Genomic DNA, 23387 nt, shown 5'->3' with positions numbered 1-23387 from the left:
AAACTTGAGCAGGATGACAAAAATCATGACTGCTAAAATAATCAATGGTTTTAAGACTTGATAAATGCCTACTCTTTCCAATTTTTGCCTGTTTATTCCTTTAGGCATTCAGATTTGATGCTGCCTGCCACAAAAGGGCAGGCACTTTGATCACAAGACTCCAGGAGCTGAAGCTTTAGACAAAATACTGTGATATTTGTTAGAGCAATGCAAGAACATGGGGCAGCAGTGCCCCCTGAGAGGTTTGTACACCCGGGGCTGCTCTGAGGCTGCGGTGTCACACATGGCACCCGACATCTCAAACCTTACACATTGCAAAGTATTCAGCCAAATATATTTGATGGCAACTGAAGGGTATTTTCCTGTTACTTACAGCTTCTTTGCACTCCCAACTTCTAGGCTGACATTTTGCAGTCTGGTTTCTGTCCAAGAAGACCATTTTGGGAAACTTGAGCACGGTTCATTCACTGAGAGTAATAGAAGAAAAGGCACTTATGCCATTTATAAAACAAACAGGCAGAATTTAGCTGCTGAATTTGACATCAGGAGGAAGTGTCAGATGTTAGCATTTAATACATAGGAGCCCCAGCCAGCTTCCCCATGGCTTGGGCATGTGCAGACATTCCTTATGAAAAACAAGGCTTTGTTAACCATATCTTCCCATGCCATGTTGGTTCTGAGGACCAGAAGGTGAGTCCCCTGGCTGTGATGGACTGCAAAAATACCTGTGCTTGAAGGCCCTTCCTGCTACACACAGCCACCACCTCATCCTCACTGAAGCGTTAAAACAACTGTCCCAAGGTGATCAACACCACACACAGCACAGATGCCCTGGTGCCACCCATTTCACACTGAAATGTCATCCCCTGACAAGTTCTCTGAATTAGCAATGTCTTTATTTGTTCTGCAGACTGATACAAGCTGCAGCACCCACAGAATTCCTCCCAAAATCTTGGTAAATTACTAAACTCTGCAGCACTTTCCTCTTGAATGGCACAGCACTTGGTCAGTGCCTGTAGCACATGGCCAGCATCAGTCCTTCACATCAGCAAGGCTGGGAAAGTCATCTCTCTTGCTAACTTCATTTTCTCATGTGCACCATTTAATTTTGCTTCTGATTAAACCAGCTGTTATCAGTGCTGGTGGCTGCTCACTGGAGCATGGCACAGCAACACCAGTTTGTCTGTCTGTCTGCTTTCCAAGTGGCAGGAGCAGGAATGTGCCCTCTGTGTTTTTCTGTGATTCACTGGATGTCCCAGGGGTTGCCTGGATGTTAACTACCAAAAGTCAATTCAGAGGGCCCCCAAACCTTTCCTGTTTCTCCCCAGCCTTCTTTTCATCCTCTCCTAGACTGATGGAGGATAACAAGGCCTGCATGAAAATAGTTTCTGTCTTTATTGGATCCCATTCAGAAGATGGAAAGAGAATTTCTGTTGCCAGACAAAGAGTTGCAGCAGACTGTTTTTGTGGGTCAGGACACCTTCCCCTTCCTTGTCCCAATGGGAACTGTTAGTTTTGTCTGCTTACACAGACAGAAAGGAATTTTTGTAGGATGTGAGAAGTATTAACCCCTTCACCATGCAAATTCTGCCTCGGTTTCTACTAGACCAGATTGAACAAGGAAATGTGCAAGATTCTCCCTGACTCCAGTACAGGCTGCTCCATGGGACTGGTGTCCACTGCTCCTAGAGCCAGGGATTATTGGCCTTTTTTTGGGAGTGCCACTAGGTTAATCCTCCTTGAAGTCAGGAGATCCTGGGACATGCTCTGCTCCTTGCCTGCCCAGGGAGGTCCCATGTGACACAGCTGCTTCTGAGCAGGGGACAGGACAAAATTTCCAGTCATTGGCAGTGACAGAAAGGTGATAAAGGACCACCTGGCAATGCCCTCACTGCAGGCTGCACCCCAGACCCCAAGAGCTGAGGCAGGTATTAATTTTCCTGCTAACCTCAAGCCTTAATCACCTACAGGTTTTACTTTCAGGTGAGATCCTTCACAGGTATTTGCTCTTCCCAGATCTTTCTTCTGGAGCTGTGGTGCCTTCCACGACCTGCAGGGAACATGACAGGGAAAAGATTTATCTTCTCTCTGACGTATCCCACAGAGCACTGTGTCTCCAAGCCTGCATCCTTCCCTGCCCACGTGCCTCCTGCTCTCCCCATGCTCTCCATCCCCCCTGCTCTCTTGCCATGGACTGGCTGAGAGCATGGGATTTCCCAGAGCTTTCCTGAGTTATTTTTAGTCAGCACAATAAAGAGAACAGCTAGTTTGTGTTGCTATTTTTATAGCGCTCATTAAATTGCTGTTGCTGAATATCCTGGTAGCTGCTTGCTTCTGCTCCTGTGCTGACTGCTCCTCTTTCTTTCCTGTTGCAGCACTGAAAAGCCCATCTGCATTCCATGAACAGCGAAAAAGTCTGGAGCGAGCCAAGGTAACTCCTGCAGCCATCCCAATGAGGGAACACATGGGCTTGCTTTGCATGAGTCATGGGGTTTGAAGGCACTTTCCACCATTGTCCCCTCCTCTGGCACCCTCCACGCTGGCCTGCTGGCCAAGGATGAGGGGCACGGCACCTGCTCTGCTTTCAGAAATGCTTCCAGGCTCACAGATGCTCTGGAGCACTCTTCTCTGAGCAGGGAAGGTTTAAGAAAAGGGCAAAAGGGGCATCTGTGCCCTGAGCTGTGGGGTTTTACAACAGCCCCACGTTTTACAAAAGGCTATGGGCAGTGCAGGGTTCAGCATGGCTTTGTCAGTTCTTGCAGTAAATGTCCAACCAGCGGAACTGCTGCTTCCCCCTCTGGGTCACATCCACAGCCTGCTCCTCTTGTGCTGGCTGCTCTGCAATCCTGGCAGCAAGGTCAGAGCAGGGCCAGGCCTGAGGGAACACATTCAGCAAATGTGCAGGGCAAATGCAGGTGCCATCTGCAGCCAGTCCCCGGGGAACTCACACTGGTCACCAGGCAGGAGCTCTGGCTTTATCCCTGCAGTGTAGCTTGGCCATTAGGACACAACATCCAAGAGGGAAATGGGCCAGGCTCCCTAAACACTGCCAAAGGCAGTAGCCATTTCTAGGACACATTGAAACTCTGTGATCTGATCACTTTTTGGGAAATCACAATCGTTTTCCAATCGCCAACAATTCAGCCTTGATCAAGCTGGAGGGATGATCCCAGAAAGGGAGGCAATTAATCATGCAGGTTTTGCTTGAACACAAGAATTTGTTCCATTAATCTGCAAAACGTGCTTGCAGTCACATGGGAAGGGACCTTTGCAAGGAAGAATGATTGTGAAATACAGGGAAGTGCTTTTCTGAACTTAAACACACTCCAAATCACTTGCCCCAAGTCTCCCCTGGTAATAAATGGCAAGCATAAGAAATACACTACGACTCTGAAAGATTAGTATGCTTAAAAATTTTCAAGCAATCCAAAGTATCCTTGAAGTGTCATATATTTTACAGTTAAAGTATACATTTGTGTCTCTTTGTCTTTCTCTTCAAAAGCTTTCACTGGCTAGTTGCCTGGGGGAAAGGGAAGGATGGGCTAGTCTATCCCAAACCACGGGCATGTTTAGAAAGTGCTAATGAAGACACTGAGCACAGCCCATAAGAAACATTATTCCCTTGCAAAGCTGCCCTGCTTAGACCTGGGATCAAGAAGATCAGCAGCTGTTTCCAGACAGTTACTCAAAGGCATTTGTTGTTTAGCTGATATTCCCCCAAGCTGATGTTGTGCAAACAGAAAGCAGATAACTGTTCATGTGTTGAGAAAGCCCCTCTGCTTCAGCTGATGTTAGAAAAGTTCACATCTGAATTCTTCATCATTTGCACCCCAGAGACACAAATGCAGCCTATTAACAGCCAGGGTCCAAAGGAACTGAAGTCACAGCAGAAGCACAGCTGTGGGACAGCAGCTCGAGCTGAGCCCAAGTCAGGACCTGATCTAAGGATTAGTTGAAAATTCATTACATGAGTTTAGATGCACTCAGGTGCAGACACCAGCTTGCTCTGACCTGGCACAGGAACCAGGCAAATCTACATATGGTTCAAGCAGGGGATTGTGTTGGTGGAAATAAGCTGGGGAAAATATGGGGGAAGGGTAAGGCGTTGTAAAGACTTTAGTAAATAAAATGTCTATTATTTGTTTAAACATGTCACTGGCTATGTTAGAGGCTGGCAGCAGGCCAGCAGAGCAGACTTTGAAGTTGATGTCCTATAAAAGATTGCTGGGGCGGAGGACAGAGAGCAGGCTGGCTTTCCTGGGGCTGTCTGGCTCAGCAGGGCTTGAGCACTCACCCAGCACCCCAACACAGAGGGGCTGTGGGGTGGCTGTCCTGCCTCTGCCCCAGAGCAGAACAGCCTGTGCAGGTCCTGACTAATGTGTGAGCACTGACAGACACCCACTGCCAGTGACCTTCTCTGATGCTCTCTGAACTGTGCTGTGAGCTCTTGGCCCCAAGCTGTGCTGCTGAAGTTTGAGCACACTACTGTATGTATATTCAGAACTGTGTCTCTTTTTTTTTCCTGCAGCACTTTTAAAAGCTGTTTTGCATCATTTGTCTCAATAGCCATCTCACCTTTGGACTGACCAGCCTTCTCCCCTTCAGCCCCCCTCACTGATCTCATCTCTGACTCAGTGGTGATGTCTGTAGCTGTTGCCCAGCCCCTTCCATGGACCCTTTCAGATAGAGGGAACAGAACAGGGCTGAGCTGACACCCTGTGATGTGTCTCCCTTGGGGTTGTGGGTCAACTGCTGATCACTGGATTCTCCAGAGCCTTTTATACTTTTCCAATACATGGAGTAACTAATTTCTGCCTAAGACCCTGTCCAGTGACCACTGCAGGAGCATCTCTGGTGCATTAAGTCTTCATCCACTGCAGTGCCTAGTCAGCTGGCCTAGCTGTGGCTGAGACCTGAACACAGCCCTTTCCAAATGTCTTTCTTGAAACTGTAGTACTTCAGATCATCAATTGTGCCAAATCACAGTGCAGTGTAATGTTAGCCTTGAATGATTCAGAATTAAGGAGTATGTCTTCTATCATTCAAGGCATTAATTAATATATTGACTAGCAGGAAAAATTGCTTTGTAACAGGATTTGATTTATTCTTCTGTTTAGACTCTGATCCATTTCCAGTTCCTCAGACCAAATTTCTCTGGCTTGCACATAAGAAAGCCATGGGAGATAATGTCAAAACATGCTTTGAGTCAAGCTGCATGATATTCATTGTTTATTCCTGTAACAGAAAACTGTTATTTCTCCATAGAAGGAATTTCAGTTGGTGTGATGGGATTTGTTCTTGATAAATCCATCCTGGCTGTTGCTCACCTCCTTGCTATCTTCAAAATTCATTTATATAGATTGTTTGATTACTTGGTACAATATCTTGCTGTCTGCTTTATAGTTTCCTGGTTTCTTCTTCTCATCTCTTTTAAAGCTAGCAATTATTCTCCTTTGCCCAGTTTCCTGGAGAACCATAGATAGTTGCTATTAGTCCAATTTTAAGTGTGTCTTAAAATTGTTTGGGAACATTTAACTCCTCCGACTGTCCTCTAACCTGTTCTCCAACTTGAGAACTGGGGTTTCTTCTCTTTTGTTGCTGAAGGTTCTTGGCTGAGCCACCTGTTTGATAAAGAGCCATTTATCTTCTTAGTGAGGATGGTTTTTAAAAGTCATTAAATCCTGTAGCCATCTCAGCAGTATACATAATTATTTCACCTGTTTATGGAACACAGACAGCACTTTCCATTGCCTGATCCTGGCTACAGAAGTCCTTATAAGATCTTTTTCTCATGATCCTGTACATTTTGTACTGTGGATTTCCAATTTTGCTCCAGCTGCTTGTACTGTTCTTTTATATTTATCCTTAAGATTTTAACCTCCTTTAACTCTGTACAATTTTTGTACTATTTCTTCTTGCAGCTCAGCTTAGCTAAGAGCTTTTTTGACTTCTAGCTTTTCTTCACCAGGGGATAAGCTTATATTTGTATTTTTGAGGACATCTGCCCTCAAGGCTGACTTTCTTGGTCCTCGTGGATATTGTTCCTGTACCTCTGTGTGCCTCTCTGTTCCTAAAGCCATGAGGGAGTTGGCACATGGCCCCAGGACTGTGCCCATCACAAGCCCAACTGCAGTGAACTGCAAAGCAGATTTTCCCAACCCTGTGTCATGGCTTGGGTGAGGAACCACAGAGCACACAGGCTACAAGGCTGCAGGAAGGGAAATCCTCATGGCTGATCTTGGTAGAGAGTCTGAGTGGCTTCATGACTTGTTCTGCCTGATACCTCACCCTGAAATGCTGGGCTTCCCACAGAAGCCACTGCTACCAGGACATTCTGGAGCATCTCTCAGAGGTGACGAGGTGTGCAGACCCACCACTCCCAGGGAATAGGTGTCACCTTTCCTATGAGTTCTCATAACATTTCAGACATCAGAAGCCCAGTAGTGGTGGCAAAGAGCACAGCAGTGGGTGCAGTGAACAGTCAGCAGCTAAGTGCATGTTGTTTCCTTTCTGAAGAATTGTTCTGCCCAAGAACAAGCCAGTGTTTCAGTGATGAAAAATGTCATTTAGGAGCTCACTCAACCCAGCTTGTAATAAACCCAAAAGAATGATGGGATGGCACAGGGGCAGGTGCTCTCAGTACCTTATTGCTGCTCTAGCCAGGTAACTTTGCATTTGTGTTCTGCAGACTGAAGATTATCTCAAGCACAAGATCAGAAGTAGGCCTGAGCGGTCAGACCTGGTCAATATGCACATTCTGCAAGGTAAGGCTGCCTGAGCTTCTCCCATATACTCCTTGTGTCTCCTGCCCTGGGACTGGTGTTTCTCCTGCCCTTCTTGTGTTCCTTCAGGAATCTCATTGCTATTACTTTGTTCCAGCTGCTCATGGGGGGCAGACTCAAATGGGACACGTTGTATGCAATTCTGTCCAGACCTGTCCAGGAAGCAGGACAAGCTTTTATTCCTTGACAGACAGAGTCCCAGGGCCACGCAGCCTTTCTTTCATCTCTGACAGGGAGCAGAGTAAGATGCTCTAGGGAGCAGTGGGGTACAGAACAGGTGTAAGAGAGAACTCTGTTAGACTCTGATGCCAATCTCTGATCATGAAGAGCCAACCCAGGGAACTTGTTGTCCAGGGCACTGAAATTCCTACACCAGGTCATTGTAACACCTTCCCAAAGCTGGACATCTTTTGTGCTGCTGTAATTCTGGATATTCTGTGTGACAGCCCATGCAGCCAATGACCCAAGCAGAGCTGTATGGAAAGCCCTGCTATCAGTCTGTGAGCCACAGCATCTCTCTCCTCTCCCATCCTGGTGTTCCCTCTCAGCCAGAGAGCTGGCAGGGCTGTGTCCCATCACAGACAGCAGAACACCACAGTGTCCCTCGTTATCTCCAGAGATAACAAGATCCTTAGAGACAGAGAGGATGTGCAGCCTCCCTCCCTCCTTGAGTCCTGTCACTTGCCTGGAAGAAGCAGATCACTCTCTGGCAGCTGTGAATACTTCCCTCTGCTCTCAGCATGGATGCAATCTGTATTTCTTTTTTCCTCTGCCAGGCAGGAGGGCTGAGCCTGGGTCCCGTGCTGGATCAGTGTTGCTGCCTTGCTTTTCCCTAGGGTTTCTATCCCTAAAATAAGATAGCACCATTGCTTCTTTAAGAGATGGAGAATGTCCTTCCCTTAGGTTAAATAATGGAAGCAATGTGGATTGGAGTTGGGGGCTGTTACCAGACATGGAGGCAGCTGCCGTGCCTAGGCATTGACTGAGACAGAGCCAGCCAAGGGAGAGAGACTGCAGAGAGCAGAGAGTGCCTGACTGTGCACTCTGCAAGATGCATGTGCTGCCCCACATCCCCCTTATCTGCAGCCTCTGCTTACACCTCTGTCCATTCTGCTCTGCATTTCAGAGCTGTGTCTTGGCATATCCATTTTGTAGATTTGACGTACATATCCATTTTGTTCACAACTGGACCTAGAGATGATTGGAACTGGCCAGGTGACACAGTTTGCATCATCCAAGTGCTTTACAGGCACCCTTTCTGTTACAGTTCACCTCAAAGAGCTCATTTGTGTTCACTGGTCTATAGAATCTGAGGCCAGGAATGGCCTGGACCAGCTCTCCTGACCTCCTGTAGAGAATTCCCATGGTATCAAGCCCTGTAGCTTGTGTTCCCTATAGTATCTCTTCCAGAGAGTGTCCAGGCTTTGAAGATAAAACAACCTACACACAGCTGTTCTTACTTTAGACCCTCAAGGGTTTAGAAATAGTCTGGTTTAAAATCCCACTCCCTCACTACTCATTCCTGGTTCAAAAGAGGAGCCAGATAGCTTTGTTCAGGAAATCTTTCTCTTTAAGTTGCTGTTCTTTTTCAGGCTTTAATAACTGGGGTCTTCTCACCTGGCTTTGGTAGGGCTGTAGCTTCCAGATCTACCTGCCTTTGCCCTGCTCCTCCCCAGCTCATTCTTCCCTGAAGGCCTGGTGCTCTGTAGTCATGTCACCTCCAAAAGCCCAGAGTCCAAGACTGAGCATTTTTTATTCCAGTGTAAGCCATTTACTCCAGTTACCATGCGCTGCCAATGGTTCTATTCTCCAGCTGTTTCCCAGAATAGGGATCCATCTGCCACAAGGGGCCAATGTGCTCCCGGCAGGCAGGAGCTGGAGACCCCTTCAGCCCTTGTTAGTGGCAGCCTGATCATGAAGTTTCCATCACAGATCACTCCTGGCCTTGCAGAGGATGCTTCAGCTGTAGGCTGGGTTTGCAAGCCCGGGATGGTAGAGAGAGGGTCTTGTTTGGGGATGGAGAGACTGATCTTGAGGCTCAGAGAAGGACCCATGTCCCAAACCCCAGCAGCCCCACCCAGTCTAGCAGAGCAGATCCTGCTGTGCTGAGCCATGCTCAGGTAATGGCCACAGCCCTCAGAGGCTGTGCTGAAGAGCACCACATCCTCACTGAGTGCTGTGCCCACAGGAATCCCTGGTCCTGATGGTTCTCTTTGGCCTTTTAGACTCGGCTGCAGAGGGGTCCATCCAGTCTACTCAAATGAAGCTGAAAAGAGCCCGACTGGCAGATGACCTCAATGAAAAGATCGCGCTCAGGCCCGGCCCTTTGGAGCTGGTGGAGAAGAATATTATTCCTGTGGACTCAGCTGTGAAAGAGGCCATAAAAGGTAGTGACAGTGAATATGTGTGTTGTGTGTGAGCATGGAGTGGGGCAGGGGCTGCCCAAGGGATCAGGAGGTAACACAGTGACTGCAGGAAGTGACTGACCTGGATGTAAGAGCTGCATTTATTGCTTAAATTTCATTATTTTCACAGTAACCAGCCCAGTCCAGCACAGCCTGTGAGGACAGAGCTCTCATCTTAGAGCAGTGACATTGAAACATGCACTACTGCTCAGCCACATTGCCCCAGAAAGAACCTCCCTTCTTAAACCCCTTGCCTCCCCAAGGCTTTGAGCACAGAAGTGATACTGTTGGAGAGAGGACACTCCTTCCTTCAGCATGGGAGAGAACCTGAGTGCACAGGTGTTGGTTGTGAGACCAGCCCAGATTCTCCCACCTGTGCCCTGCCAAGCTCTCACATCTCAGTAAATGGGGGTAGAGTGGCCCCAGTTCAGTAAGGCTGTGGGTTCGCTTTTTTTTTTTTTACCACTGCTGCTAGTGGTGTGCAGGACCTAGCAGAGCAGGATGCTGCATCCCTGGGGTGTGGAGCATCCTTGGGGTGCTAAATTGCTGGAGAATATGAGCAGGAGCTTGCACCCCCAAATAGGGTACACTCCTAACAACTGCAACCCAGCACTTGCTTAATGCCTAAGCTTGGTTTTCCTCCATCACCTCCTCCCACCAGAGGAGGGAGGAAGAATTATCCACAATTACTTCCCCCACACTGCTGCAGGGAAGCTGGTGTGGGAGCCAACACAGAGCAGAAAGGTGACTCAAATTTCACCAGGGCCCAGTGCCAGGACAGGGAGATCCGAAAGCAGAGAAAGGAGCAGGAAGGTCAGCAGGGTCCTGCAGTGGCAGGACAGGAACCTGTATTTTTGAAGTCTCAGGCTGTCTCCACATGTCCAGACTGGTGCTCAGGTCTCCAATGAGGTCTCCAGTGGGAGATGCTCTGCCCTTGGAAGCTGCTTGTTTTGTTCTTCACAGTTCCTCAATTAATGGGGTCATTTCCATTGACATAATTCCATTTGAAGGGTCTGTTCTGGAGCTCAGAGCAAGCTGGGGACAATGGCAGGGCTTTGGGACAGAAAGGATCTTAGATTGACAGGAGCAATGCCAAAAATGAGAGTTGAAACAGGAAGCACTTTGATTTTCATTTCATCTCAGAAGCCATCTAAAATGACATGAAATATTCCAGGCTCGGACACTGCTCTGTCCTGCCCTATGACTATTACTGCTCTTGATTTGGAGGCTGTGAAATGCAGGCTGTGTATGAACAGCAGCTTCTCCAGCCTGGCTTTGGAGCTGCTCCATTCCCAGCATGACGCAGCTCTCCTCTTTGAAGGTGAAATGTTCCAGGACTCTGCCTGAAGAGGAATTTTTAAGGAGAGTTCAAGTAAAATCTCCCCGACCACTTAGTAAAGGAGAGAACAGTGGAAAAAAAATTTTTTTCAAAAAATTCCCCCCTTTATAAACATTTGAGGCAGTGTGAGCATGACTTTATCCCCTCGAGCTGAGGTTTGGAGACGGGGCAAATGAGCTTGAATTTTAAATAGAGTGTCTCTCCAGCTGCCTTGTCAGGAGCTCATGGTAAACAGAGATTTATGGGACCAAACTGTTAAAAACAAGAAGTCTGGCTTAAAAATGATTTGTTCAGTTTTAAATTTCTCCCCTTCACAATACTTTTCTATCACAACATTGCTGGGGAAAAACATGTCCTTGTAAGCCAGTTTCATCCCATTTAGGGCGAAACATGTGGCACATTAGGGTCCAACATGGAGTTGCTTGGTACCATTGGGTGCCATGAGAAGAAGGTGGTGCAGCTGCACCAGGAACACCATCCCAGCCCTCAGGTTTCTGCAGAGGAAAGCCTCAAATTGAAGGATCCTCCAGCTCATTTTTGGAGTCAGAGGCACCTTGTGGTACTCACAGTTTGGGGCAAAGGTCTGAACACTGAGCAGAGATGAGTACTGGCACTTCTAAATGTTAAGCCTTTTGTTTTTGCAATACCAGAAAGATGACAGGGTTTAAAATCATTTTACTTTAACCTTGGAATCTCAACTGTTTATACAATGGAAAGTTCAGCTGACGTGTTCCTCTAATCACCTCCGGCAGGGTGAGCACAAAGTGCCAGACCCCAACCAAAAGCCCAAACGTCGCAGTGACAGGAGGCCGCCAGTGCCCTGCATAGCTGAGCAGTGATACAAGAAACTTTTTTTACCGGGTCCTTGTCATCACTTTGTCCAATGCGCTCAAGAGGACAATACCCAGTGCATTAGAAACAGCCCGGAGCAAACACCATCCTGCCTGAGATTACAGCAGGGACACGGGATTGAGAAACAATACGCTCAGGCCAGGCTGGGTGAGAGCAGGACAGATAGGGGAAGCATTCCCCATTGGCACAAGCCTGTGGTATCAAGCAGCAGGATGCAGCACATTCCTGTCATGCTCTGGGTTGTCACTGTGTCCTGAAGGTCCCTTGCGCTCCCAGCTTTGGCACCACTTCCCAGTACACACTTCCCTGCCAGCGCAGCAGGAGCCCTGCAGAGCCACAAGTCCCCCTTGCTTGGAGTAATTTTTCCCAAGAGGGGATGTCGACACTGGCCTGCAGGCATGGGAAGCAACTCCCATGCAGCCCAGGTGGCTCATGCAGTGCTGCAGTTCCTCAGGGAACACGTTTGGGTGCTGTCTCTGATGGAGAGGATGGAGAGGACACAGGGCCTCTTTCCAGGGACATGAGAAGAGAGCAAGTTGAACATGGCTGATCTCATTTCCCCAGCCCATGTCTGGGCAGCAGCTCAGGCAGAGAGCCAGGGCTCTGTCCTTGCCCACCCTGGCACCAGCAGCCCCAGGGAGTGGAGATAACCCTTATCTCTGAGATAGGGGTAGGGGTCAGAGCAGGAGGTGCGTGTCATTGAGAAGGTGCACATTGCTAGACCAGCAGCAGGGACAGGTGGAAGCTTGTCCCCAGTCCCTTCCTATTTCCCCATTTGTCACCTCACTATCAGTGTGCCAAGCTGCCTGACAAATGCCAGACATGAGCACGAGGAGATTATGAGTGTGGCCACGCTGCTCCTTCCTCTACCCGCACCTGGAGCTCTCACGAGGCTCACATGAGACCTTTTTTTCTCAGCACTTTATTTATCATTAAACCCCGGGGTCAAGAGCCCTTGCCCATCTGACTAGCAGATAACAGTGCAGGAGCTGTGCAGGCAGAGCAGCCTGGGGCTGTCAGGCAGGCAGCAGCAGGGGTTTGAACCATGTCGGTGGGTGAAACCTGTGGACAGAGACAGGATGTGGGAGCCTCTCTGCACCTGCAGCTACATCCACTGTTGTTGGCTCTTGTGCTGTGAGCAGATGGATCACACTCCAAGCTGATTTCAACCCCAGTCTTTCTGCTGAGGACAGAGTCCCATGCTTGGTGTGGGTGTGTTGAGCTGGAGTGCTCAGCTGAGGAAGGGTGACTCGTGCCCCTCTCCCATCCCAGCCCAGGGGAGGGGCAGGATGACTCCTGCACCAGTCCCACCTGTCTGCACCTGCCCTGCTGTGCTGGCAGGCTGGGCTCCTCCAACCCCTCCTGTCTCCCTGTGCCAAGGATCACGGGCCATGGTCCTGGTTCCTCAGATACCCCTTTTCTCCCAAGGAACACGGGCTATAGTCCTGGTTTCTCAGATCTCCCTTCTCTCCCAAGGAACACGGGCCATGGTCCTGGTTTCTCAGATCCTCTTCTCTCCCAAGGAACACGAGTCATGGTCCTGGCTCCTCAGATTCTCTTTTCTCCCAAGGGACACACCCCTCTCTCCCTGTCCCAATCGCCCCTGTCCATGGCTGGCCCCCCTGCTCTCCCCGCAGCCCCGGAGGTGGCCGAGCCCCCCGGGCACCCCGTGTGGCCCGGCTGGGGCAGGGGCGCCGGGCACGGCCGGGGCCCTCACGAGGCTCACTGACCCGGTCCCTCCCCGCAGGCTCTGACCGCGGCCCCTCTGCCCCCGCAGGCACCCAGGGCGGCTTTCCCCGGCAGGCCGACGCCTTCGCCTTCGAGGAGGACAGCAGCAACGACGGGCTGTCCCCGGAGCGACCCCGCAGCCGCGGCTCCCCGGGCCCCGCCGAGCCGCCCCCCGCTTCCAAGGCCCCGGAGCCGCCTCCCGCCGCCCCGGCCGGGCCTCCACAGGTAGGGAGAGCTGTCCTGGAGCCGGGGGAGGCACGGGGGGACGGGGATGGCTCAGGGGAAGGAGCACACGGGGGATGGATAGGCAGGGCCCCGGGCCGAGGAGGAGATTCCTCCCCTGAGCTCGGCACTGGTGATACCACACCGTGAGTGCTGTGCCCAATCCTGGCCCCTCCGTTTAGGATGGACACTGAGTGCTGTGCCCAGTTCTGGCCCCTCCGTTTAGGGAGGATGTGGAGATGCTGGAGCGTGTCCAGAGAAGGGCAACAAGGCTGGTAAAGGGTCTGGAACACAAGCCCTGTGAGGAGGGGCTGAGGGAACTGGACTTGTTTTTCCTGGAGAAGAGGAGCTCAGGGGAGACCTCATCATTCCCTACAACTCCCTGACAGGGGATGCAGCCAGCTGGGGTCGGGCTCTGCTCCCAGGGAACAGGGACAGGACAGGAGGACACAGCCTTAAGCTGTGCCAGGGGAGGTTCGAGTTGGACATTAGGAAGAAATTCTAATTCTTCACTGGAAAAGTGGTTGGGCATTGGAATGGGCTGCCCAAGGAGGTGGTGGAGTCACCGTCCCTGGAGGTGTTTAAGAAAAGCCTGGATGTGGCACTCAGTGCCATAGTTTAGTTGACAAGGTGGCGTTGGGTCACAGGTTGAACTCGATGGTCTCAAAGGTCTTTTGCAGCCGGGTTAATTCTGTGACTGTGTGCGATTCTGTGTGACTCCACGGGAGTCTGTGATTCTATGATTCTGATTCTGTGTGATTCTGTCATTCTGTCTCATTCTGTCTCATTCTGTCGTTCTGTGACCCGCGGGGGGACGGCGGTGCGGGGGCCTGGCGCGCCCACTGCCGGCTGGCGCGGGCACTGCAGCCCCGGAGAGCGCCGGGCCGGGGGGGACTGGGGAAACTGGGGGGGGACTGGGGGCAAATCGGGGAATGGGGAGGCTGAGGGAACGGAGGGGCCATGGCGAATGGGAGAACTGGAGTGGAGTAAGGCAGACTGAAAGAGGCTGGGATGGACAGGGGGGAAAGGAAGGAACTGGGACAGACTGGGGTGGGGGAGGACCAAAGGGATTGTGGCTGTTCACGGGTCAGCTGGGAAGACTGGGCTGGTCTGGGGAACACTGAAGGGCCAGCAGTGAGCAAGGATACGGGGATAAGGTGAAATTGGGAGAGCTGGAAAACCAAGGACTGTGGAGGCAGAGGACTGGGGTAGCCTAAGAATGTGGTTGGGATAGACACGAAAGGACTGGGATGCACTGAGGCATCTGTGGGGATTGGGAACAACACGGGGTGAGGAAACAAGGTACCAGGAACCCCTGTCCAGGCTGGACAGCCCCTGGGTCTGGCCCCACAGCCCCTCTCACCTCTCCCTTGCAGGATCGTCCCCTCAGTGCCGATGGCCACGCTCCAGACACTGCCCCGGGCCAGGGCAGCCAATGTGACAGCCCCAAGCAGCTGGCAGGGCAGGAGAGCCCAACGCTGCCAGTGCCCTCTGCCGTGAAGGTAATGCCGGGGCCTCCAGGCTGCCCAGGACAGGAACCAGCCCCAAACCTGAAGTGCACACGTGCTGCACCCTAGAAGTGTGGGAGCTCTGGGTGTCCGGCCTTAAAGCCTTTGAGTAACTCAGGCAGACAACCTTGTGTCAAAAAACTAATTTAATTCATTGTGTAATGGTAGAAGATACAGCAATACACCTTGCTAGAGGCAAATGCATGAGTCCTGTACTGAAATTATCCCCTGGGGCTGGGAGCAGGAGGAGATACAAGGCAACACTGGAGTACCTTGTGGGCAGGGAGGGTCATTCTCAATCTCAGGTGCTCTCCAGCATAGCTGAAATGGGACACAGTGCCAAGAGAGTCCCCCACATACAGGCTCAGCAGGTCTTGGAATGTCAAGGTGCCAGCAGGAGCTGCCTTTGTTCTGTCCCAGGCCTCTGAGGTCCCATGGGGATGACAAGAGCTCTTCTCACACCTAATTTCTTTCCTTCTTGGCCCAACAGTCCAAATCATCCAGTGATAGCAAGAACCGTCACAAAAAGCCCAAAGACACCAAGCCCAAAGTGAAGAAGCTCAAGTACCACCAGTACATCCCTCCAGACCAGAAAGCAGAGAAGTCCCCTCCACCCATGGATTCTGCATATGCCAGACTGCTCCAGCAGCAGCAGCTCTTCCTGCAGCTCCAGATCCTCAGCCAGCAGCAACAGCAGCAGCAACAACAGCAGCAGCACTTCAACTACCCTGGGATGCACCAAGGGCAGCTAAAGTGAGTGGCTCTGTGCCAGCAGCAGGACTTAGTCCTGTCTCTCTCTAGACTTTCCCCTCTGTATCTATTTGTGCCAGAGCAAGGGGATAGAGGCACACCACTGAAACAGAAAAGCTTGGGACCAGCACAGTCTCCTTCCAAGCCATTCTGGCTTTGCATACTGGCTGGGGCACCTGTGACCTGCTGGTGGGACACCAGCAATCTCCTACAGCCCGGCCTGATTTTCCTTGGCCATCCTGAAGTCTCATATAGGAGACAGCAGACCCAAGGGAGCAGAAGGATGGGATGGATGCTAGGCACAAAGGCCCTGGGGGAATAGACACATTACCCCAAATCTCCTTTGTTATTTCAGGCAATCTAATGAGCAAATGGTCAAAAGTTCAAATTCTTCATCAACTTCTGGCAACGACACCCCTCTTTCTCCAGTGAAAACCACCTTTTCAGGCCAGACTTGTGTCTCATCTATCAAGCCAGGCCCTCTGCCATCCAACCTGGATGATCTCAAAGTGAGTGCAAACTTTGTTACTGCAGGAGTGGAATGTAACAGCCTGAGTGTGCTGTGCTGCCTCTGAGTGTGTCAGGAGAGTCCCGCAGGCTGGGAGGGCTGTGTTACAGATCAGCACAGCTGAATTCCCGTGCTCTGAGCCACCCAGGAGTACAGCACAGCACCTTGGGGCAGGGCTTGGTCACTGGGGAGGTTCTGAGCAGGAGGGCTTGCTGCTCTGCAGGTGGTGAGGGGTGCACTGCTCTGTGTATCAGCAAACCAAGGTGGAGCCTGAGCTGGCCACAGGTTGGGTTGAAGGATGATCTGAGCTGCTGCTCCTGCTGCTCCTGGGTCCATCCCCATGTGGTTTTATGGTGGACATCGTGCATGCTCTGACAGAGCAGCCAGAGGCCAGTAGGGCAGCATGGCCTCTCCTTAGTGAATCAGCTCCTCAGCCAGGCCAGCTCAGCTCTCTGCATGAACAGGTACCGCCTGCTACATGCACTGTTTTGAGCACCTCTCATGGAAGCAAGAAAAGGCAATAGGGGAGAATCCCTCTTACCAGCTGTTCTTTTTTACTTTGCTAATGGACCCTCAGTCATGGGGAAGGTGAAATCCTTCTAGGAGCAGAGGTAGAAACAGCATGAGTTTGCCCTAGTTCAGGTGACTGAATCATGTGCCTGAGCATAGAGTGTGTGGCTCCAAGGTGTCACAGTCTCTGAGCCATCAGCTGGCTCCTGGTCTGTACTAAAGTCCTCTGGTCATGGACAAACCTGCTGCTAGGAAGGGAATCCTCAGTTGCTTTCCTGACTCAAGGACCACTGCTGGTTCATGGACAGGAGTCACAGTTCTTGGAGGAGGGCTTTCCTGTTAGGAAAGGTTGAGGTTCTGCAGGATGTGCAGTGGTCAGGCCTGTGCACACTGACTCTGGTGACTACAGGTGAGGCAGGAAGCACCTGGGAGGTCAGAGCTTTAAAGCTGGGAGCTGTGAGCCTGTGATCTGAGACTCCTCGTTAGAAGCACTAGGTTTCTAAAGGGCTCATCTGCCACCAAGCCTGATCATGAGTGACTTTCCTTGCAGGTATCAGAGCTGAGGCAGCAGCTCCGAATACGAGGCCTGCCCGTGTCGGGCACCAAAACGGCGCTGATGGAGCGGCTGCGGCCCTTCCAGGAGTGCAGCAGCAGCACGGTGCCAAACTTCAGTGAGATCACCACCGTCACCTTCCCTGTCACTCCAACAAGCACCCTGTCCAGTTACCAGTCCCAGTCCTCCACCAGCATGTTATCAAACGGCTTCTATCACTTTGGCAGCACCAGCTCCACCCCACCCATCTCACCCGCCTCCTCTGACCTCTCTGTGAGCGACACCTTCAACGACGGGCCCATGTCTTCTCCACAGTTTGGTCTCCAGCCATCACCTGTTCATGGCAGCGCTGAGGAAAGCCTCATGAGCAGCATGAATGGAGGGAGCATCCAGCTGGAACTGGAAGGAATAGACACAGAGAAAGACAAGATGCTGGTGGAGAAGCAGAAGGTCATCAATGAACTGACATGGAAGCTGCAGCAGGAGCAGAGGCAGGTGGAAGAGCTGCGGATGCAGCTCCAGAAGCGAAAGAGAAGCAATGGCCTTGAGGAGAAGCAGCAGCCTGCTCAGCATTTCTTTGGTGTGCCCATCAAACAAGAAAACGCCGTGTCCAGCTGTCCATTTGCATCTAAACAAATGGCCCTGAAAGGCCAGGCCGGCAGCTCGGATAAGCTGAGTAACTGTGGGGTGCCGCAGGTGCCCCACATTGTAAATAGCCACTGCTTGGAGCCCTCAGGGCAGAGCACCATCACCTCCTCGACATTCCTGAGCCCGCAGTGCTCCCCCCAGCACTCTCCCCTGGGGGCTGCAAAGAGCCCCCAGCACATCAGCCTGCCACCGTCCCCCAACAGCCACTACCTGCTGCCGGTGTCCCCTGAGGGCCGCAGCGGGTCCCCGCCGGGCAGCAGCTGCCTCCGCACGGCGCCGGTGAGTGCCAGCCCCGACCCCGTGGCTCACACCACACGGGGGGAGGCCTTTCCTCTTGGCTCGGGGCTGCTGGCAGCGTTTGGTAGGGCAGAGAGTATCCCAGATGGACGGTGGGTTGGGAGCTGACAGCACTGGAGGGTCCTTTGCAGGGTTTCTTCTCGGGAGCCTTCCCAGCGCAGCCAGTTGTCCTGGAGGGGTCACAGCACAGCTCTCATGCCCCATGGAGCCCTGGCACAGCTCCTGCTGCCCTGAGGAAGCCCTGGAACAGCTCCTCTCTTCCCCAGGGGAGCCCAGCACAGCTCTCTCTGCCCCTAGGTCAGCACTGGCAAAGCTGCCCATGTCCTGGAAGAGTCCTGGCAGAGGATCCTCTGCCCTATGGAGCCTTGGCACAGTTCCCTCTGCCCTGGGGAGCCCTGGCACAGCTCTCTCTGCCCCTGGAGGAGTCCTGGCAAGCTCCCTCTTCCCTGGGGGAGCACTGGCACAGCTGCTTCTACCCTAAAAGAGCCCAAACCCAGCTGTCTCTCCCCTCAGGGGGAGTCCTGGCACAGCTTGCTCTGCCCTTGGGGGAGTCCTGGCACATCTGCCCATGCCCCATGGAGCCCTGGCACAGCTGTGTACACAGCAGGGAGGCACCAGCATGGATCCCTCAGCTCCTGGGAGAGCCCTGGCACTGTTCCTACACCCCTGGGAGACCCTGCTGCAGGGCTTCCCAGCATCTTGCCAAGCCATTGTGGCTCCCAGCAGTGTGTGAGGGATTTTCACCACTGAGTTGGAGGAGAGCAGTTGCCTTGGGGAAGCCTTTTCTCAGGAAGCTGGAGCAGGGCTGGCAGTTGAGGTCTGCAGTCAGAGAGAGCTTGTGCCTCCCCAGCAGAGAGTTGCCCTCAGCAGCCACCACTTCTCACTGAGTCGCCTGGACAGGTATGAGCACTTGGGGATGGGGACAAAAGAGCACAAGGTGCTGCTGATCACAAGCCCAGTTCATCCAGTGCCCTCCCAGAGCTCCCCAGGAGCAGCAGCACCTTTCAGTGCCCTCTGCCATGCACAGGGATGCAAGGTGTGCACACTCAGGGGTAGAGCAGGGGCAGGCTGGGTGTGCAGGACAGCCATGCCAGAGCAGGGCCTCTCCCAACCCACTCCAAGCAGGCTTTGGGGTGCAGCCCTGCACCGTGGCACAAAGTAGGGCTCAGGGCTGTGTCCAGAGGACATAGGTGCTGTGCGCAGTTGGCAAACAGCACAGCCAGTGAGGTGGGGAAGGGCACTTTAGGGTGAGGAGGGGCAGAGACAGAGCTGCCAGTGGAATGGGGATGGAGGGCAGTGGGGTTGGAGTGAGGCAGGGTTGAGGAGGGAGCACTGGTTTCAGTGAGGTGGGCAGTGGGGACCAGAGCAGGGGGTGCACTGGCACTGGGGCTGTGGAGGTGAACTGGGCACTGCAGCAGAGCTGTGGGGGCAGTGGGACACAGTGCTGGGAGGTGACATCCAAGAGAGGCAGCAGGGCTGCTCTGGGCAGCTGGGCAGTGGTCAGTGAGGCTCAGGGGGAGCAGCCACACCACAGGGGTATCTCCAGCTGCTCCCTCACTGCTCACAGGCAGGGGGTGCACAGAAGGGATGGTCCCATTGTGTCCTGCAGTTCATCCCAACTCCCAACACCTCCCATCCTGGACATTACTTTGCTGCCTGCAAGGGACTCTCAGAGGTTAAGGTCCTTTTTCAGCAAGAACTCTTCCTTTGTGCCCAGCACTGCAGTGCTGTTTCCCATGAGCCAGGGGTAGTGTTCCTTCCAGCTACCCTCCACAGAAAGGTGGCCAGGATGTGCATGGCCAGGCAGAGTGATGTCATTGCTGCCCTGGATCCTCTCCTGGATCCAACCCACCTGGAGGGACTATCCCCTAGTGCTGGTTTTGTGGTACAAGGCCGTGGCCAGGTAGTGGGGAAGGGCACACAAATGCCTAGAGGTGATGGGGACAGCATCTGACAGACATTGTGCTTCAATTGCCATCATCCTGGAAGGAGAGCCTGGCAAAAAGTTGGCAAAGATATGCAGGTGTTTGGCACAGGCAGAGGTTTCTTTTGAGTGACCTTCCCTGGCCTGAGCTGTGTGAGATGCCCCCAGTCAGATGGTGATGGGGAGGGGCTGGGGATGTGCCTCATCACTGTCCAAGTACAGCTGACCACCAGCAGCATTCCTGTCTTCCCTTTGTCCTGCATGTCCACAGCTGACAGAGCACCAGGCTGTCCTGTGACACTCTGTGCTCTGGCAGTGACGAGAGGCCAGCCTGGCTCTGGCTCTCAGAGCTAGGGCAGGGAGCTGCTTTACCTCCCTCTATCCTGCTCAAAGCCGGGCATTTTGTCCCACAAAATTGTCATTTTCCCTGAGCTCATTTGACCCACAAAATTGTAATTTTCCCTGGCAGCACAGGAACCTCAGCAGGGATGAGAGAGCCAGGCCTCCCACTGTGCATTGACTCCATTTCCCTGTATCTCCCCATGCAGATGGCTGCGCAGTCAGGCCAAAAGTTTTCTATTCCATCCCCAAGTTTTTGTAAGTCAAGCCCAGCCCTGTCAGAGGTAAAGCAGCCTCCACCCTATGAGGATGCAGTGAAGCAGGTAACTGCATGGTTTTTGTTTTCTACAGGGCTAGGGCTGCCCATGATGTCTTTTTTGCAGTCAGTGGGACTCAGCTGCAGGAGTTCCAACCTGTTCTGGGGTCTCTGGGTAGGACAGGCCTGTTTCCATGTGGAATGGGCTCTTTTGAAGGGTTATTGACTAAGCTGCCCCAAAGGAGTTGGGCAGGATCATGTCCCCTGTGCACCCAGGGGTCCTGACATCCCCAAATCCCTTAGGGTGACAGTGTACTCTCTTTGGGTTCTCGGTGCTGTGTCAGAGACAGACCTTTGAGGATTCCCAGGTCACCAGAACAGACACCTCATCCTGCTCAGTGCCATCTGCCCCCCTGAGCTGTACCCTGGAGTGCTGTTCCTGCAGGGAGGACTGGCCATGGCCCAGGAACACCTTCCTTCCCATCAGAGTCTGGGAGCAGCCTCACTGCTGGGACTGGTGCTGCCCTTAGGAAAGTGGAGTGATGCTGTTGGCAGGGTGAAAATGGGTTTATGCCAGTGTGCAGGAGATCTTCTAGGTTCCAGTCAGGGAGAGGAGGGAGCCTGGGCAGTGCAGGGAGCAGGGAGGGCAGGCAGGTACATCGCAGTGTGAGGTGCTGGGGCCAAAATGTTGGTGTGTCCTGAGGGCTCAGGGGCAGGGCAGGCTGTGGTGGCCACTGAGCAGAGGGGTGGCAGCAGGGAAGGGTGCTTTGCTCCCTGGATCCACCGTGATTATGCCACGTCCCTGCAGTGCCCTGAATGCTGCTGCCAGCCCCGTGTTGGTATGGCCTCTCTTCTGTGTGGGAGGAAGCCATTTGTGGGGTCTAGAGCCATCTTTTTTGGGGTCTAGAACCATCTAACCTGGCTTGTGGCTGGGGGGACTGTCCTCCTAATGCCCTCTACTCTCCTCTTTGTCGTTTGCTGCAGCAGATGACACGAAGTCAGCAGATGGATGAGCTCCTGGACGTGCTGATTGAGAGTGGAGGTATGCTCTTCTTCCCTCTTCTCCGCCAGGGCTTCCCCTCCAGGCCAGCACTGGTCTGTGGGGTTCAAGGCATTCTGTGCTCCCCAGCAGAGCTGCTTGAGTCGAGTACAGCTTTCCCCTGCCCTCCCAGTGCCAGCAGCCACTAAGATTGAACCCTAAAGCATTTGGTCCCTCCCAGAGCCTGCTCCTGTCTGTGCCAACCCCATGGGGTGTTCTGGGCTCAGCTGTCATCTGTGCAGAGAGAAGGGACAGCAGGGCAGGAGCCCTGTGTACAGCACTGCCAGCCCCCTCCCCAAAGCCCCCAGTGTGCCCCCATTCCCAGGGCTGCCAGTGCCATGTCCCATACACAGCACTTGTGGTGCCTTCCCCTGTGCAAGGGGCTGTGTCCAAACCCGGGGGATCAAAGTCCCAAAGCAGGAATGTGCGAGGCTTCCCGCAGGGAGGGTGGGCAAGCAGTGCCAATGGGATGGAGTGGGGAGCAAGTCTCCATAGGGGTGCCCAAAGGATCAGCTGGAGGGGCTGTGCTGGTGCCCAGCAGTGGTGGGCACTGCCAGAGCACCTCAAATCCCTCTCGTTTGTTGACAGAAATTCCAGCCAACGCCAAGGAGGATCGCTCCTGCCTCCAGAAAGTACCTCAGATAATGGTGTCCACAGGGAGCTCCGGTGCCTCTGTCCCCAAGGGCTCCGCCACGTTCGAGCCCGTGTCCTTCGAGCACTGCCCGGGCAGCAGCGACGCCCACCTGGAGGTGCTTCTCAATGCCCACAGCCCCCTGGGCAGGGCCGGCGAGATGGCCCTGCTGAAGATGGGCGGAGAGGAGCCCCACTACGATGGGATGATGGAGGGGTTCTCCGGAAAAGCCGCGGATGAACTGCTCAACTCCCAGGAGATTTTACAGACTCCCCTGTCGCCCATGGAAACGCAGCTCTCCCCTTCCCCTGCCGAAGGCTCCGGTTTACAAATGAGTTTCACTGAGTCTCCGTGGGAAACAATGGAGTGGCTGGACCTCACCCCCCCCAGCTCGGCCACCGGCTTCAGCTCGCTCACCCCTGCGGGCCCCAGCATCTTCAACATCGATTTCCTGGATGTTGCCGACCTCAACCTGAACACCAGCATGGACCTGCACCTGCAGCAGTGGTGAAGGGACGTGCTGGGGCAGGATGCTGTGAGCCTGCAGCAGGCAGCAGAGTGTTCCTGTCGTGCCAGAGAACATGCAGGGCTAACGTGCCTCATCCAGGGGAAACTGGAGTAATTTTCCCAGCATATAAACTTGTTTGAATTTCCAGTCACTGAAAATTGACAGCACAGCTCTGGTACTTTGGTTTTCCTCCATTGACTCAACCCCACAGAGGGACACCAGTGCCTGAAACAACACTTCCTTTGATTGACAAGAACTTCAGTTTTCTTTCTTTAATCTTTTCCCCCTCCCAGTTTTAGCAGTCACTCTCGTGAGAACTGGAGCAGCTCATGACAAGACTGTGTGGTGAGGTGACCTCACCTGGGTGGCAACAGGAAATCATGGACAGGGAAGCCCACTGTTGCCCTCTCCTCTCCTCTCCTCTCCTCTCCTCTCCTCTCCTCTCCTCTCCTCTCCTCTCCTCTCCTCTCCTCTCCTCTCCTCTCCTCTCCTCTCCTCTCCTCTCCTCTCCTCTCCTCTCCTCATCCAGTCCTTCAGGCAGACCTGTTGGGCTCATCTTGGCCATGCCCATGCCAAGGTGAAGAGCAG

At 52.9% G+C, this 23387-nt stretch overlaps 1 protein-coding gene across 1 annotated transcript in view; it reads left to right on the top strand.

Annotated features, from left to right (window-relative positions):
• MYOCD (myocardin) overlaps positions 1-23226 on the top strand; it is a 126228-nt gene extending 103002 nt beyond the window's left edge. The window contains exons 4-14 of the mRNA XM_083874924.1: positions 2376-2431; positions 6689-6764; positions 9008-9169; positions 13156-13331; positions 14705-14830; positions 15327-15589; positions 15942-16095; positions 17155-18084; positions 20575-20688; positions 21606-21663; positions 22249-23226. Of these exons, the coding sequence (XP_083731050.1) occupies positions 2376-2431; positions 6689-6764; positions 9008-9169; positions 13156-13331; positions 14705-14830; positions 15327-15589; positions 15942-16095; positions 17155-18084; positions 20575-20688; positions 21606-21663; positions 22249-22802 (2669 nt within the window). The 3' untranslated portion in view covers positions 22803-23226. The remainder of the gene's footprint in view (positions 1-2375; positions 2432-6688; positions 6765-9007; positions 9170-13155; positions 13332-14704; positions 14831-15326; positions 15590-15941; positions 16096-17154; positions 18085-20574; positions 20689-21605; positions 21664-22248) is intronic.
• The last annotated feature ends 161 nt before the right edge of the window (positions 23227-23387 follow it).

The sequence above is a fragment of the Zosterops lateralis genome (assembly GCF_965231275.1).
Source record: "Zosterops lateralis genome assembly, chromosome: 18".
In the NCBI taxonomy this organism is placed as follows: Eukaryota; Metazoa; Chordata; class Aves; order Passeriformes; family Zosteropidae; genus Zosterops; species Zosterops lateralis.
The sequence above is the reverse complement of the archived record's forward strand: the minus strand, read 5'-3'. Positions and strand labels throughout refer to the sequence as shown.